At 51.0% G+C, this 14,268-nt stretch overlaps 1 protein-coding gene across 1 annotated transcript; it reads left to right on the top strand.

Annotated features, from left to right (window-relative positions):
• The first annotated feature begins 454 nt into the window (after window positions 1-454).
• Window positions 455-6,490, top strand: LOC144952697 (tripartite motif-containing protein 16-like). The gene is made up of 6 exons (XM_078883176.1): window positions 455-840; window positions 1,659-1,754; window positions 2,549-2,782; window positions 3,862-3,884; window positions 4,510-4,604; window positions 5,973-6,490. Exons 1-6 carry the CDS (start codon window positions 532-534, stop codon window positions 6,488-6,490), a joined length of 1,275 nt encoding a protein of 424 aa, XP_078739302.1. The 5' UTR covers window positions 455-531.
• Window positions 6,491-14,268: the final 7,778 nt, after the last annotated feature.

The following is a 14,268-nucleotide window of genomic DNA, read 5'->3' as shown; positions in this document are numbered from 1 at the left end:
AATTTTTTTTCACGAAAATACACCACGCACAACGAGTCTGTGTGCAAAATGTCAGCTCGATTGGATCACGGGAAGTGGGTTAAAAAAACGACCGAAAGATTTGCACGGTCGTAAGCGCGCAAGCAAGCAAGCAAGTGAACTTAATATAAAGGATTTAATAAAAGACCGATCCACCCAACCTCGTGTCGGCTCTACTTCACATGGACATTCTGCGGTGTGCGGTGTCAGTGGTTCAGAGCGACTTGCACCGGCTGCACGTGCCGGTGTGTACAGTTCTGTGGTGGGAGCGGTGGCGCAGCGGTTAGCGCGGCGCGCCGTGCGTCGATTCGGGCAGAGACCCCAATCCCGCTCATGGCCACCGCCCACACCAGGGACAGCGTCAGTGATTATCTCAACCGGCTCTGGGCCTCCCCTAGGTCGACTCAGCCTCAAACAGTTACCTCCGAGGGAGTGACCTTCCCTCGGAGACCCAAGCTGAACAAGAACTTCACGCTCGCCAACCTGGTGGAGCAGCGCAGTGCCGCAGAGAAAATGGCCACCGTGGTCTTGTGTGACTTCTGTAACGATGGCACGACCGCTGCCTCGAAAACCTGCCTCAGGTGTGATATGTCCTACTGTGTGACTCATGTAAAGCCTCATCAGGAGAATCCGAAGTTCAGGGACCACATTTTGGTGGATCCAGCCACGAATCCTGAAGACCGCAAGTGCAAGACGCACAGAGATGAGATCAAGTTTTACTGCCGACAGGACGAGAGCTTGGTCTGCACAACCTGCACCACAGCAGGAGACCACAAGGGTCACGATGTGGCTACGTTGGAGGATGAGCACAAGACACGGGAGGTGAGACGGTCTGCGTGTGTGAGCCGGAGCCTCTCTTGCATGAAGTTATAATTTCCCAGTATGAACTGAACAATAACATCCAACTAAATATCATTGCTCTCTCAGCTGCCCATTGTTCCTTCATATTTGAACAAGCTTGTTTTACTATAAAGTATGCTGAGGTTCATATTCTTGGTTCTTTCGGTAAAGTCACGTAGAAGGGAAATAATAAAATAATAAACATATCAAACATTTCCCTTCTACGTGACTTTACCGAAAGAACCAAGAATATGAATCCCTGCAGTCACGAAAGCTTTCAATCATAATTTATGCTGAGGTTGTTATATTTTAAAAATAATACAACCGAAAGTTATTATCAATCCTGTTGTTTGGCAAATTTATAAATGTGCTCTTAGTATATTTGATAAAACTGAAGGACTTTAATGTGTACAATGTTTTCTCAAAATTACGTGAGTGCATAGACTGTGGTTTGTATACACAATGTCGTTTGTGGTAGAGAGAAGCATTCCCCAAAATGTAAACGAAATGTAAATCGACTGGGACTGCGTGAGCCGCAGTGCTCACCACTTAGTAGCCTCGTGTCGGTCTGTGCCAGTTTAGCGCCGCACCCTACAGCAGCTACCGGGTCACTGGACGTGGTGTTCCAGAAATGTCACGTGATTTTGACAGACCAAGTATTTTATGACCGTATATATGTTTTCATCAAGATGCTCTCTACCGAATTTGCCCCCATCACTGTGGAGGGGTTTGTGCGGAGTGGGGGTGAAAGGGGATGCTCAGAGAGTGAGTGGAGTCTTCCCTGGTGACGTCTCTCACAGAAACAAGTGGGAGAGGAGACGCGGGTGGTGGAGGAGAAGATGAGGGAGGCGGAGGACTCCGTGAAACAGATGGAGGCTGCTCGCAGGGACGTGCAGGTACCGTGTCTGGGCCGGACTCGGTGACCCCATGACTTCACCCTGAGTAGGGTTTGTGATGGAGGACAACTCTATTCATTCACGTGGACTATCATTGGCTCTAAAGACATCGTGAGACTAAAGACAAAGCGGTCAATGCGCCTCAATAATCAGGATGAGCAAAGAGATGGTTCTCATCTCCACTGAGAAACTGTGGCAGTGGAAATTCCACATTCCCATATCTCCATACAACTTACCACTTCAACGACTGTTAACTATATTGGTCAGATGAAGTGGTACGTACCTCTTATCCAATACTCTGGTGGCAGAGTTGGGATCACACACAGACTGTTGTACACCATCATACTGACATCACTCAAGCTTTGGGGTTGCCAGTTGGCATTATAGCAAGTGGTTTCATGATCCCCTCTCTTCAGCCATACATGTGGTTTTCTCTCACATTCAAAATATTAATTTAAGGAGGAAGTGGCCTAACTTCCCATTTCATTAAGGCTCTTTACAGATTTCCCTTCACTTCATGCAAAGGTAAACAAAGCATCGTCCTGATAACCTTGCACAATGATAATGGTATGGATGCTAAATGTACTCATGATGCTATTTATTGATTGCATTGCCTCACAGTCCCTGCCAGTTATGGCGAATCGTGTTGTTGTGAAAATGCACAGCGGCGTTATCAGAGGCAGATGAAGAAGGAGGCCTCAGTACTGCAGACTCGTATCACTGTCTGGACACCTTAGAGTTGCACTCGGGTCATTTCACAAAGGACCAGAGGTGGAATTTATTTCTCTTTGCAGGGATCCATGACAGATGAAAAGGCCTCAATCTCGGTCAGATTCACCCGCGCGAGAGCAGCGTTGGATGCTGAGGAGAAGGCGGCTTTAGAGCAAGCGGAGCAGAAAGGGCGTGACCAGCTGTCCCAGATCGAGAAGAAGATCGCTCACTACCAGCGCGAGATCAGCGAGCTCCAGGCAGCAGCCACTCGCCTGCAGGCCCTAGCGCAGGAGAGGGACTCGCTCACGTTCCTGCAGGTGAGCGATGAGTCTCCAGTGTCGCTATTGGCACAGAGCCCTCTCACCAGCAGCAGCAGAGGGAGGCTCCTGAATGAGAGTTCGCATCCACTGGGCTTGAGAACACAGCTCCACTCATGGACTCGCATCGCAGCTCCAGTGGCTGCCATTTGGAAGCCCAGCTCATATTTTCTCAGTTAAATGAATTCCCTCTCATATTCTTTAACAGATTCCCATTAAGTGTGCTTCATTGTGATATCAACTAAATGTTATTGAAATTACACTTTTTAAATAAACCCTACAACAACAGCAATAACTATGTACACGGTAATCATGATTATCATCAGCCGTGATCTATTAACTGATGGATGAAGGCCTCCCCAAGCTATTGCCACATCTCATGATGCCGCGATGCAACAATCAACCAGTGCCTGCTCATGAGTCAATGGAAGCTAAATTAAATACGAGGTTTCATACGCGTATTAATGACATTATTGTGTATTCACCACCACTTCTGTAAGACCTGCCACGTGTGCATTAACGACATAAATTAATCTCAACACTGATTAATATCAACTGGTCTCACTCTGAAATAGTTGCCCTGCAAATCAGTGTTGGTCCTCATGGGGTTGGCGAGATGTTAACTACCTCGCCTGGTATACCGAAGGTCGGGGATTGGATCAATACCCTGACGTCCTTATACATTTGGAGTTTTCATGCCTCTTTCCATGGTCGCATCGATTTTTCTCCGGGTCCTCCAGTTTTTCACTCCACATTTAGAAACGTGCGTTTAGAGTATTGAGCTGCTATAAATTCCCATCTGATGAACCACTTCGTTGAGCTATCATTTGTGGCCAAGTCGATTCTGAAAAAGAGCTCTATCACTCAGTGGGCCTTACGTGGAAAAATTCAAATAGTTTATAGTTGACTATCAATCGGTCTCACTCTGAAATATTTGCCCCGTAAGTCAGTGTTGGTGATTATGGGGTCATAATTTAAGACTTTGGGTTTATATTCCACCCACGGTGTTGCAGTGGGAACTCCATTGATCACAAGGGATTGGAGGTAGAGTCACAGTAACGCATCTCTCTCTCCCACAGGGGCACCTGGAGGAGACGTGCAGGTAAAAGACGACTATCACTCACGACTCGACACACGACAACATGGGACTGAGTTTGGGGTGTGGACAGTGAGGCATTGGCTGTGTGGGGATGCTGTGTGATGGTGCTGTAATGATGCTGTGTGCTATGTGGTTATGCTGTGTGGTGATGATGCTGTGTGCTGTGTGGTTATGCTGTGTTGTGATGCTGTGTGTGAAGCTGTGTGTGGTGATGCTGTGTGGTGATGCTATGTGATGAGGCTGTGTGTGGTGAAGCTGCGTGGTGATGCTGTGATGAGGCTGTGTGGTGAAGCTGTGCGATGAGGTAGTGTCTGGTGAAGCTGTGTGATGATGCTGTGTGTGGTAATGCTGTGTGGTAATACCGTGTGTGATTATGCTATGTGTGATGATGCTGTGTGTTGATACCGTGTGTGGTGATGATGTGTGTGGCAATAGTAATTCTGTGTGGTGATGCTGTAATTGTGAGATGAGTGATGATGCTTTGTTTGATGAGTGCCTGTGTGATGGAGCTGTGATGATCCCACGCCTGGTGATGCTGTGATGCGTGTCTATGTGATGGAGCTGTGATGATCCTGTGAGTGACGATGCTCTGTGTGAAACAGTAGCCATGTCTGTTCTGCTTTCACAGGGCAGGGAGGGTTACAGCAGCTCCACCCTCAGCTCCCAGCCAAGAGGACATTGCCTCACTTAAAGTTCTGGAGACAACTGCAGTCAAACTCCTGTGTGAGTTCTTCAGTGTGAATCATGGTGATGGGGCCATCTTGACAATAAATGATCCCCGTGTGTGTGCACGAGGTCGACTCAGCCTCAAATAATTACCTGGATTTTTATAAACATCACCACTAGGGAGACAAAGGCGGCCAGGCGTAGTGCAGGCCACCAACCCCTTCGTGTGTCGTGCCAGCCTTCAACGGTGCTCATTTGCCCCAACAGTCTGTAAAGGCTACACGGGGGATGTCTTTGTTTACATCTTGGAAACTGATGCGGTGTGTAAACAAAATCACCACTTGGGAGACAAAGGTGGTCGGGCGTGGTGCTGGCCACCTACCTCGTGTGCCATGCCAGCCTTCATAGACGCTCACGGACAGCACTTGTCCCAATAGTCTGTGAAGGCTACACAGAGGATCTCTGTCTTTGTTCACATCCCATTCCAGGACCCGACTGAACAGAGCCATGGTACTCAGTCTGGTGTTCTTGGGTAAATAATCGGCAATAAGTCAGTGGTAATTGGGATGTTGACATGGAGTGTGTGCCTGTGAATGTGTCTATGCATTTGTTCGTGGGGGGGAGCGGTAGCATAGTGGTTAGCACACTGCACTACGAACCCAGTTACTTGGGTTTGATTACCCGCCATGTCTAATATCAGTGGCAGGTGATATCTTATCCAGTCCAGGGCCTCTACTGGGCAGTTTCAACCTCAAATGAGTTCCTGATGCTGGTAATGGTCATAATGATGGTGATAGTGGTCGTGATGATGGTGGTACTGATGCTGATGTTAGTAATGTGAGTGATGGGAATGGTGATAGCATTGGTGATGGTGTTGATTGTGGTGATGTCAGTGACGGTCGTGGTGATGGTAATGATGGTGACATTGGCGATAATATAGGTGGTGAAGGTTGTGATGGTTTTGCTGATCGCGCTGATGGTAGTAGTGATATTGGTTATGGTGGTCATGGTAGTGATGGTGGTGATAATGATTATTTTGATTGTCGTTGTGATGGTTATGATGATGTTGGTCGTGTTGGTGATTTTGGTGATAGTGATGAAGATTGTGGTGATAGAAATAGTGATGATGGTAATGATGGTGGTGATTGTTTGTGATGGTGCTCGTGGTGGTGATGATGGTTGTGATGTTGCTTATTGCTATAGTGATGCTGCTGATGTTCATATTGTTGATGGTGGTGGTGATGGTGAGGTATATGTTGTTGTCATCGATGATATTGATGGCGAGGATGCTTGATGATGTGTATGTTTGTGATGTTATTGTTAATGGTAAAGATAATGGTTGGTGATGGTAATGTTGATGGTGGTGATGGTGGATGATGGTGATGATGGTGTTCTGTAGTGATGTTGCGATCACTGTTGTCACAGATGGACGCTCACCGACTCTGGACACAAACTCAGCTTATGACTACCTCCAGATCTCCTCGGATCTCAGGACGATGACACGGACCCGTGCCTCCCAGGATCGCCCCGATCACCCACACCAGTTTAATCGCTTTGCACAAGCCCTGTGCTGTGAGAGCTTCTCGTTGGGCCACCACTACTGGGAGGTGGACGTGGGGGAGGCACGGCTGTGTCGGGTTGGAGTCGCGTATGGGACGATCCCACGGAAATGGAGTGGTGGTGCTGCACAGTGGCTGGGAGGGAACGACGCGTCCTGGTGTTTAGAGAAACGTGACGACAACTTCTCAGTGTTTCATGGTGGAGTGAAGACTGCACTGTCGGTGAGGGGGGCCCCGTCCCCCCGCAGAATCGGGCTTCACCTGCACTGGGAGGGGGGGCTCCTGGCGTTTTACCGCGCCGACTCCATGGAGGTGATCCACGAGGTTCAGCATAGATTCTTGCAGCCTCTCTACCCTGCGATGTGGGTGGGGTGTTTTAATTAACCATTGAAGATCATGGATCTGAGTCGTGCATCCTGAGGATGATGAGAGATAGAAACCCAATAAACGGTGGAGAGGGGGATGGTGAGGAGAGGGTTAAGTGAGGGTGAGGGGCAGGTGGAATGGAGGGTGAGGTTATGTTCAAGTTCAAATTCATGTATTAGGTATAGCCCTGTGAGCCATTCGGCTCTTGAATCGGGTGCAACCGCAACAAACAAAAAACAAACAAAAAATTAACAAAAAACATCTTAAAGTGACTATATGTGACTGAGTGTAAACAGAAATCCGAGAAAAGACAGCAAAACATTGCAGAAAAAAATCACCGTACACCAACGCTGTGTGCAAAAATACCAGTGGGATGCAAGTCAAATAACCAACAACAACCACAAGACAACTTAGATTAAGGCCATCAGTCTAACTCTGTACTACAACAAACAAACATGGCTAAACCAATAAACTTTTCGAAATCACCAAAATAAAGCCATGAAAGCAATGAAACAGTGATCATAGGAACTGTGACGGAATTTTCACAATAAATGGCATCAACAACATGTAACCCATCATGGGACCTCCTTTGCCAGTACCAAAATATACTAGTAGGGGTTTTCCCCCTTTTTTTCTGGCAACAAAACTGACACCTTTTTCAAGGAATCATGCTTACATTAACCACAATACTTGCAGTCAATTGCAAACACAAAACAATACTCTGATAATTTATGCATTGTCTTTGAAACTGATTGGTCCACACCAGAGACAGCTTTCTTTGGAGCCTAGTCTCATATGGTGTTCGACAATGCATAAATTATCAGAGTATTGTTTTTTGTTTGCATTTGACTGCAAGTATTGTGATTAATGTAAGCATGATTCCTTGCAAAAGGTGTCAGTTTTGTTGCCAGAAAAAAAGGGGAAAAACCCCTATTAGTATAACATGTAACCCAATCAACGGTGGAGAAGCGGGATGGTGAGGAGAGGGTGAAGTGAGAGTGAGGGGAAGGTGGAACGGAGGGTGACGTTAGGTGAAGGTGGAACGGAGGGTGAGGTTAGGTGAGGGTGAGGGGAGGATGAGGTGAAAATTGAGGGAAGGGAGAGGTGAGCATGGAGGGGTAGGGTGAGGGGGGAGGGTGAGGTTCAGGTTGGCGGACATGAGAGGTGTCGCCGGTGCAGAACCAATCGCAGGTTCGTGTGGCCGATCCTTTGCCTGCAGTGCGCGCTCACGTCACCACGCCTCCTCATCCCTGCGATTCACCATCAGCACCATCGTCACCGTCACCAACATCATCATCACCCCATCGTCATCACTATCAACAACAACAACCGCCATTCGCCACTAAGTGGTGGTGACGTCAGCACGACGTTTGTGCCAGGCCATGTACACCTTGAGGCTGCCACGTGAAGTGTCGAACGCCCGCTGGCAGGTCACGGCGCAGACCCAGATGCCACAGGTCGACTGACTGAGACGACTGACTGATGCACCACCTGTGCCCCCTACTGTGCCAACTTGCTGTGCTTTAGCCACCCGGCGCTCCGCTTGTTGTTGTGAGCGTCACTTCTCCGCCCTCCGTTGTTGTTGGAGGGCGACTGCCTCCAACTGCCCAGCAGCGTCCTTCACGAGCCTCCTCCACAGAGGCCGATCTTGACACCGCTGGTTCCAGTCATCGGCAAGTCCACTCAGCTCCACGTCCTCCTGTACCACATCACTCCATCTCTTCTCTAGCCCGTGCCGCACCCATTTAGCCCCCTCGGTCCGGCCGAACAAAAGCTGTTTAGGCATGCGGTGACTGGGCAGGCGGTCTACATGGCCCAGCCAACGCAGCCTTGCCTGCCGTAGGATCTCAACGATGGGGCCTTGTCCAGATCTTTCAAGGATTTGTGAGCTCCTCACACAATCCAGCCTGGTTAACCCCAGGATGGATCGTAGGCAGGCCAGCCTAAATATTAATAATTGGCGAAGATGCTCCATTAGGGGGGTCCACGTTTCGCAAGCGTAGAGAAGGGAGGGAATGACTGTGGCCGAGAAGACCTAAAGCTTCGTGCGGAGCGAGAGACGCCACCTTCATTGGTCGTAATATGCATCATCAGGGAAATGTGAGCATGACGTAGACGACGTTTTTGCCACCCAATGGTGTGTAATGTACTGCTTGTCTATGAAAAGACGCCGCCTTCGTGAGTCGTCATACGCATCTCATGATGCATACGACGACAAAAAATCCGCAGACTACCTGCTGGATCTCCTCTCTGTTTCAAAGAACAAATTTGACCTAAGGTCTTCGCTCATTTACCAGCTTCACATTCCCTATTGCCGTACAAATACTGGAGAAAGGGCCTCTGCTATTGATGCCCCCAGGGTCTGGAATGCTATTTCCAATAAACTGCAACTTGAATCACTACCTATGAGATCTTCACTCAAAACTGCTCTCGAGGAGTTGTACAACCCTAGCTGCCACTGCTATTCAGTGGCCTGAAATCAAATGTATCGCTCCAGATGACCGCTGCAAAGTAACATCTTGTGTTTTGATTATAGTGTGCTAATCTTTAAATCTTCTTCCTAGCGTTGTTCCCGCTGTGGCGCAGGGTCCGCTTTTCGGCATTGTCTTCTCCATTTGGCTCGGTCCAGGGCATCTTCAGGGGATGCGTTGAACGTCTTCATGTCTTCCTTTATTCGGTCCATCCATCGCTTCTTCGGACGCCCGCGTGGACGGCGGCCCTCTGGCTCAATACGCAAGGCAGTCTTGGCCACTGATGACTCTTCACTTCGCATCACGTGGCCGTACCACCGAAGCCTTGCCTCAAGCATCTTGTCCGCAATGGGGGCCACACCAAGTCGCTTCCGAACGTCTTCGTTCCTGACACGATCCCATCGAGTGAGCCCGAGGCTCCATCTGAGCATCCTCATCTCCATGGTGTGGAGAGCTTGTTCGTGTACAGTTGTGGCTGGCCAGCACTCGGATCCATAGAGTGCCACCGGTCGGACGATGGTCTTGTATATTTTTCCCTTCAGCCTATCCGGAATTTTCCAATCACAGAGGACTCCGGTGACTTGCCTCCATTTCATCCACGCCACATTGACTCGTGACCTCACATCAGTCGTGATGCTACCATCTGAGCTGATGGTGGAGCCCAGGTACTTAAAGTCCGTCACTTTCTTCAGATCTTCTCCGTCAATACTGATGGTGCCGTCGGTTTGGGGGCCACACTCCATATACTCCGTCTTTTTGATGTTGAACCTCATCCCGTTTTCGTCCAAACGTTCCTTCCACAGGCGCGTTTGTCTTTCCACTTCTCCTCTCTTTAAATATACATTGAAAATATTATATATTCCTACTGATACTCCTGCTGTTATGCAGTGACTCATGCAGCCAGCTATGGTTGCAAAGTTTGCTCGTACATGTTATGTGTATCGTTTATTGTTAAATTGGAATCACAGTTCCTATGATCACTGTTACATTGTTTTTGTAGCTTTATTTTGGTGATTTCGAAAAGGTTTTGGTTTAGCCATATTTGTTTGTTGTAGTAAAGAGTTAGACTGATAATATAAATTGTCTTATGGTTGTTATTGTTTGACTTGCATCCCACTGGGATTCTTGCACACAGCATTGATATGCAGTGCCTTATCTGGAAGACTTTGCTGTTTTTTCCTGGATTTTTCTGTTGCACGTAATCACTTTCAGATGCTTCATGTTCATGTTTTTGTTTGTTGCGGTTGCACCCGATTCAAGAGACGAATGGCTCGCAGGGCTATACCTAATAAATGAACTGAACTGAAGTTAGCTCCCACACAGCGTTACGCAACCAATGAAAAGATAATGCCGCTTGACTGATTCGGAGTGAGACATCTGCTGTTAAACCGGAGCCGGTCATGAGCACACTGCCCAGGTATAGGAAACTCTACACCCTCTCCACAACTGCCCCATCACCAATTGGGAGTTGTGGGGGTGGAGTGTCCGATGGTACAAAATACCCAGGCAGGTGCTTAGTTTTGGTGGGGCTGATGGTAAGGCCCCAAATCCCGGTGGCAAGTTCCAGGTTCAGCAGTAGCACCTCCTACTCCTCCTCTGAGTGAGCAGCATTCACCAGATCCTTGGCATACGTAACATGGTTGAGTAATAGAGAGTCATCCCTTGACCGCACCCGGGCATCGATCAGCCTCCCATTATATCTGGACCAGATGGAAATTCCTCCGGTACAGCTTTTGAAGGCTTCACGAACTACGTGGTCAAAATAGATGTTAAATAATGTGGGAGCACGAGGACATCCCTGTCGCATCCCAAGGTGTACAGGAAATGGCTCTGACTCCCGGCCACGTAGTTGTCCCGGGCCCGCTCACCATCATGAAGGTCCTTAATGATCATGAGCAGAGGGTCAGGAACTCCGAAAGCACGAAGAACAACCGAGAGCCTACTGATGGTATCATAGGCCTTGACCAGGTCAATAAAGCAGAGTTGTAGGTCTTGTTGGAATTCCCTACATCTCTGCTGTAGCAGACGGACAGAAAATATGGCATGTGTAGGACCACCCTTTCCTGAAACGGCATTGGGGCTCCACAAGCCTCTCCTGCCTAGAAAGCCGCGTGCCTAGCAAGGCGATTTTGAATAATCCTTGCCAGGACCTTTCCCGGCACACTAAGTAGTGAGATGCCCCTGTAGTTGTTACAGTCTGTGCGGTCCCCCTTCTTAAAGAGGGGGACCACCAGGGTATCCTTCCAATCCTGCGGAACCCGTCCAGTGTTCCAGACTATTGTTATGTCATGTAGGGCAGTCTGTGCACAAACGCCACCCTCCTTCAGCATTTCGGTTGGGAGATCATCTCTGCCTGGTGCCTTTCCTGGTCTCAGCCTCTGGATCGCCTTCAGTACTTCTGTAATGTAGTAACTCGGCGGGAGACGACTTCACGGGTAACACACTCTTTATTTTACCAAACTCGTTCACAGGTGACTAACACCCACTTAGTATCTCGGGTGACAAACACCCACTTAGCTACCCTGGCGACTAACGCCCACTGAGCTACTCGGGTGACCAACACCCACTTAGCTACCCTGGCGACTAACGCCCACTGAGGTACTCGGGTGACCACCACCCACTTAGCTACCCGGCGACTAACGCCCACTGAGCTACTCGGGTGACCAACACCCACTTAGCTACTCGGCGACTAACGCCCACTGAGCTACTCGGGTGACCAACACCCACTTAGCTACCCTGGCGACTAACGCCCACTGAGCTACTCGGGTGACCAACACCCACTTAGCTACCCTGGCGACTAACGCCCACTGAGCTACTCGGGACACTCCCTGCCCGGGGTGTCCGTCTTGACTGTGGGTCCCCAGCCCGACCCACGTGGGCGTCGGACCCCGGGTCCCACAGTCTCGCCTCCAAGCCACACAGGGCCCCGGTCCCTACAAGGACGGCGGGACTAGGGGTCTCGGGGCACTAGGTCTTCAACTCCGTCTTCTGGTCTTCAACTGGGTAACTCTCCCCGAGTGCTCTCGCGCGTCCCCCTTTATACCCCACCTGCGGACGTCGCTGCGAGCACCCATCCTATTCGACCAATCACTGGGCGCTGGCTACGATCCTGTTTTCCCACATCTCAGCGTGCCTCACCACCCACGCCGCGCCGCCCCGTCATCTGTCACTCCCGGCGCGCGCGTCCACACCACGCCCACAACGCGTGCCCAACCCCGCACCCCGCGCCGCCCCGTGATCCATCACTGTCACAGTCGGCGCACGTCAACACCACCACTACATCACCCCCTACCACATAGCTCGCAGCCGACCCGGCTGCTATAAAAATATACAAACCCCCCTGTGTGCCCCGTAACACAACACAACAACAAGAACAACAACTAACGTAACAACACAACACAACGCGAACACTACCATCCGCAACCATCAACCAATGCCACCGCGACAACAGAACAATATATACAATCCGGCGAGTGACAATAGCAATGTGTATGCAGAAAGAAAAATAAATGGAATTTTTTTTTTCTTTTTTTCTCTCGACTCGTGCAGCGTCCCATTCTTTCCGAGCGTCCCTACAACGGGACATTACCCCGGCAGAGGGGAACACCGGGCGAGCTCGGTGTCGAAAAAAAAAAAAAATGTCTTCATGAAAATTGTTGTGCCCTAGCCCGAGTCCGCCTTGCCGGTCCGTCGTACGGCACCAGACGCGGTTGAACGTCCGGTGGTGCCGGCAGTTCAGGAAGACATTGGCCAGGCATCGAGGACCCGTGCGTGCCGCGGGGTTCAGGTTCCCGACGGTCAGCAACCGTCAAGCCCGAGGCACCGGGTTTTGTTGGGATGACTTGTGGGCCTGGTCGTCGTCCCGACGTGGTCCTGTGGCGCGCTGACGCGGGGCCCGGCACCCGGCTGCGACGTGACCCCGAAGGCCGCAGTTGTAGCAGACGACGAGGGACGTCGTAGGTTTCGGTTGCTCCAGCTTGCGGGATGAACGTGTGGGCGAACGACCTCCCGTTCTCCACTCCCCCGGACGCGATGCAGCGAAGGCCTGCTCCTGATCCGCAGCTGGCTGAGGTTCGGCGATCGTGGCGGCCAGTGCCGCGTTCCCCGCCAATTTGCAGACGACCCCCGGCTTGCGTTTGAGGACCTCGTACGCGTGAATGCTCGTGGCGATCGCCAGGGAGCAGATATCCATTTCGTCCGCCACATTGATGGGGACCCCCAACTCGTGGGCCAACGCCAGCAGCTGCTCCGTCACCATGGCGTCCTTCCCCTCCTTGTCCATGCGGGGAAAAGCTGCGTCCGCCAAGGCGAGCAGCGCCGTGCGATAGGCGAGCGTCGTTTCTCCAGCCACCTTCCGCCGATCGTAAAACTGGTGGCGACAGGTGGAGGGCGGTCCGAACACCTTCGCCATCAGGTGTAGTGCGGCCTGGAGCGTAGAGCGGGACGACCTTGCAGCAGATGTGAAGGCTGCAAGCGCGTCGTCGTCGAGCATCGCTGGCAACGCACGCAGGGCAGTGGTGTCGGACCACCCCGACATTTCCTGATGAGCGAGGAACCTTCGTTGGAAGGCTCCCCAGTCGCCCCCATCCGCCTTGAACGCCGACAGCGTGGGCAATCTTTGCTGGAGGACCCGATCGTCGTCGACGTCGGAGAGATTTTCCCGCGCTCCGCTGTAGTTGTGTAAAATGTCGGCTCGGTCGTCAGGTGCAAAATGGAGAGCTCCGGCGCGCGCTGATGACGTGGGCTGCGCTGAGCGGAGGTCTCCGGCCACGTGGTGTCCGTGCTTCCCGCCAATCGATGGCGGCCCCTCAAAAACGGCGGCAACTTCCAGACTTTTGGCGCGAAGCGCCTTTTGGCGGGATCCCTCCAACCTCGCTTTCTCCACCAACCCCGCAGCCGTTTTTTCGCTCGCCGGAACGGAGATGTCCGCCAAGACAGCGGCGGCGGCGAGTAGCAACTCCGCCAACCGGGAGTGTGCGTCTTGGAGTCTGGTGTCGGAGGCGAGCGGAGCGTCGGCCATCACCGCGAAGTGCTGCATCGGCGGCAACTCCTCGTCCTCTCCTCCCGAGGTTGGTGTCCCCGGTACGCCGTCGTCGTCCCGACCTCGCTCGTGGGTACGGGTAGTCTTCCTCGTGTCCATTCTTCTTGAAGACAGGTTTACTTCTGACGCCAGTTGTAATGTAGTAACTCGGCGGGAGACGACTTCACGGGTAACACACTCTTTATTTTACCAAACTCGTTCACAGGTGACTAACACCCACTTAGTATCTCGGGTGACAAACACCCACTTAGCTACCCTGGCGACTAACGCCCACTGAGCTACTC

This window comes from Lampetra fluviatilis, chromosome 69, assembly GCF_964198595.1.
Source record: "Lampetra fluviatilis chromosome 69, kcLamFluv1.1, whole genome shotgun sequence".
In the NCBI taxonomy this organism is placed as follows: Eukaryota; Metazoa; Chordata; class Hyperoartia; order Petromyzontiformes; family Petromyzontidae; genus Lampetra; species Lampetra fluviatilis.
This window is presented reverse-complemented; position numbering and strand designations above follow the sequence as displayed.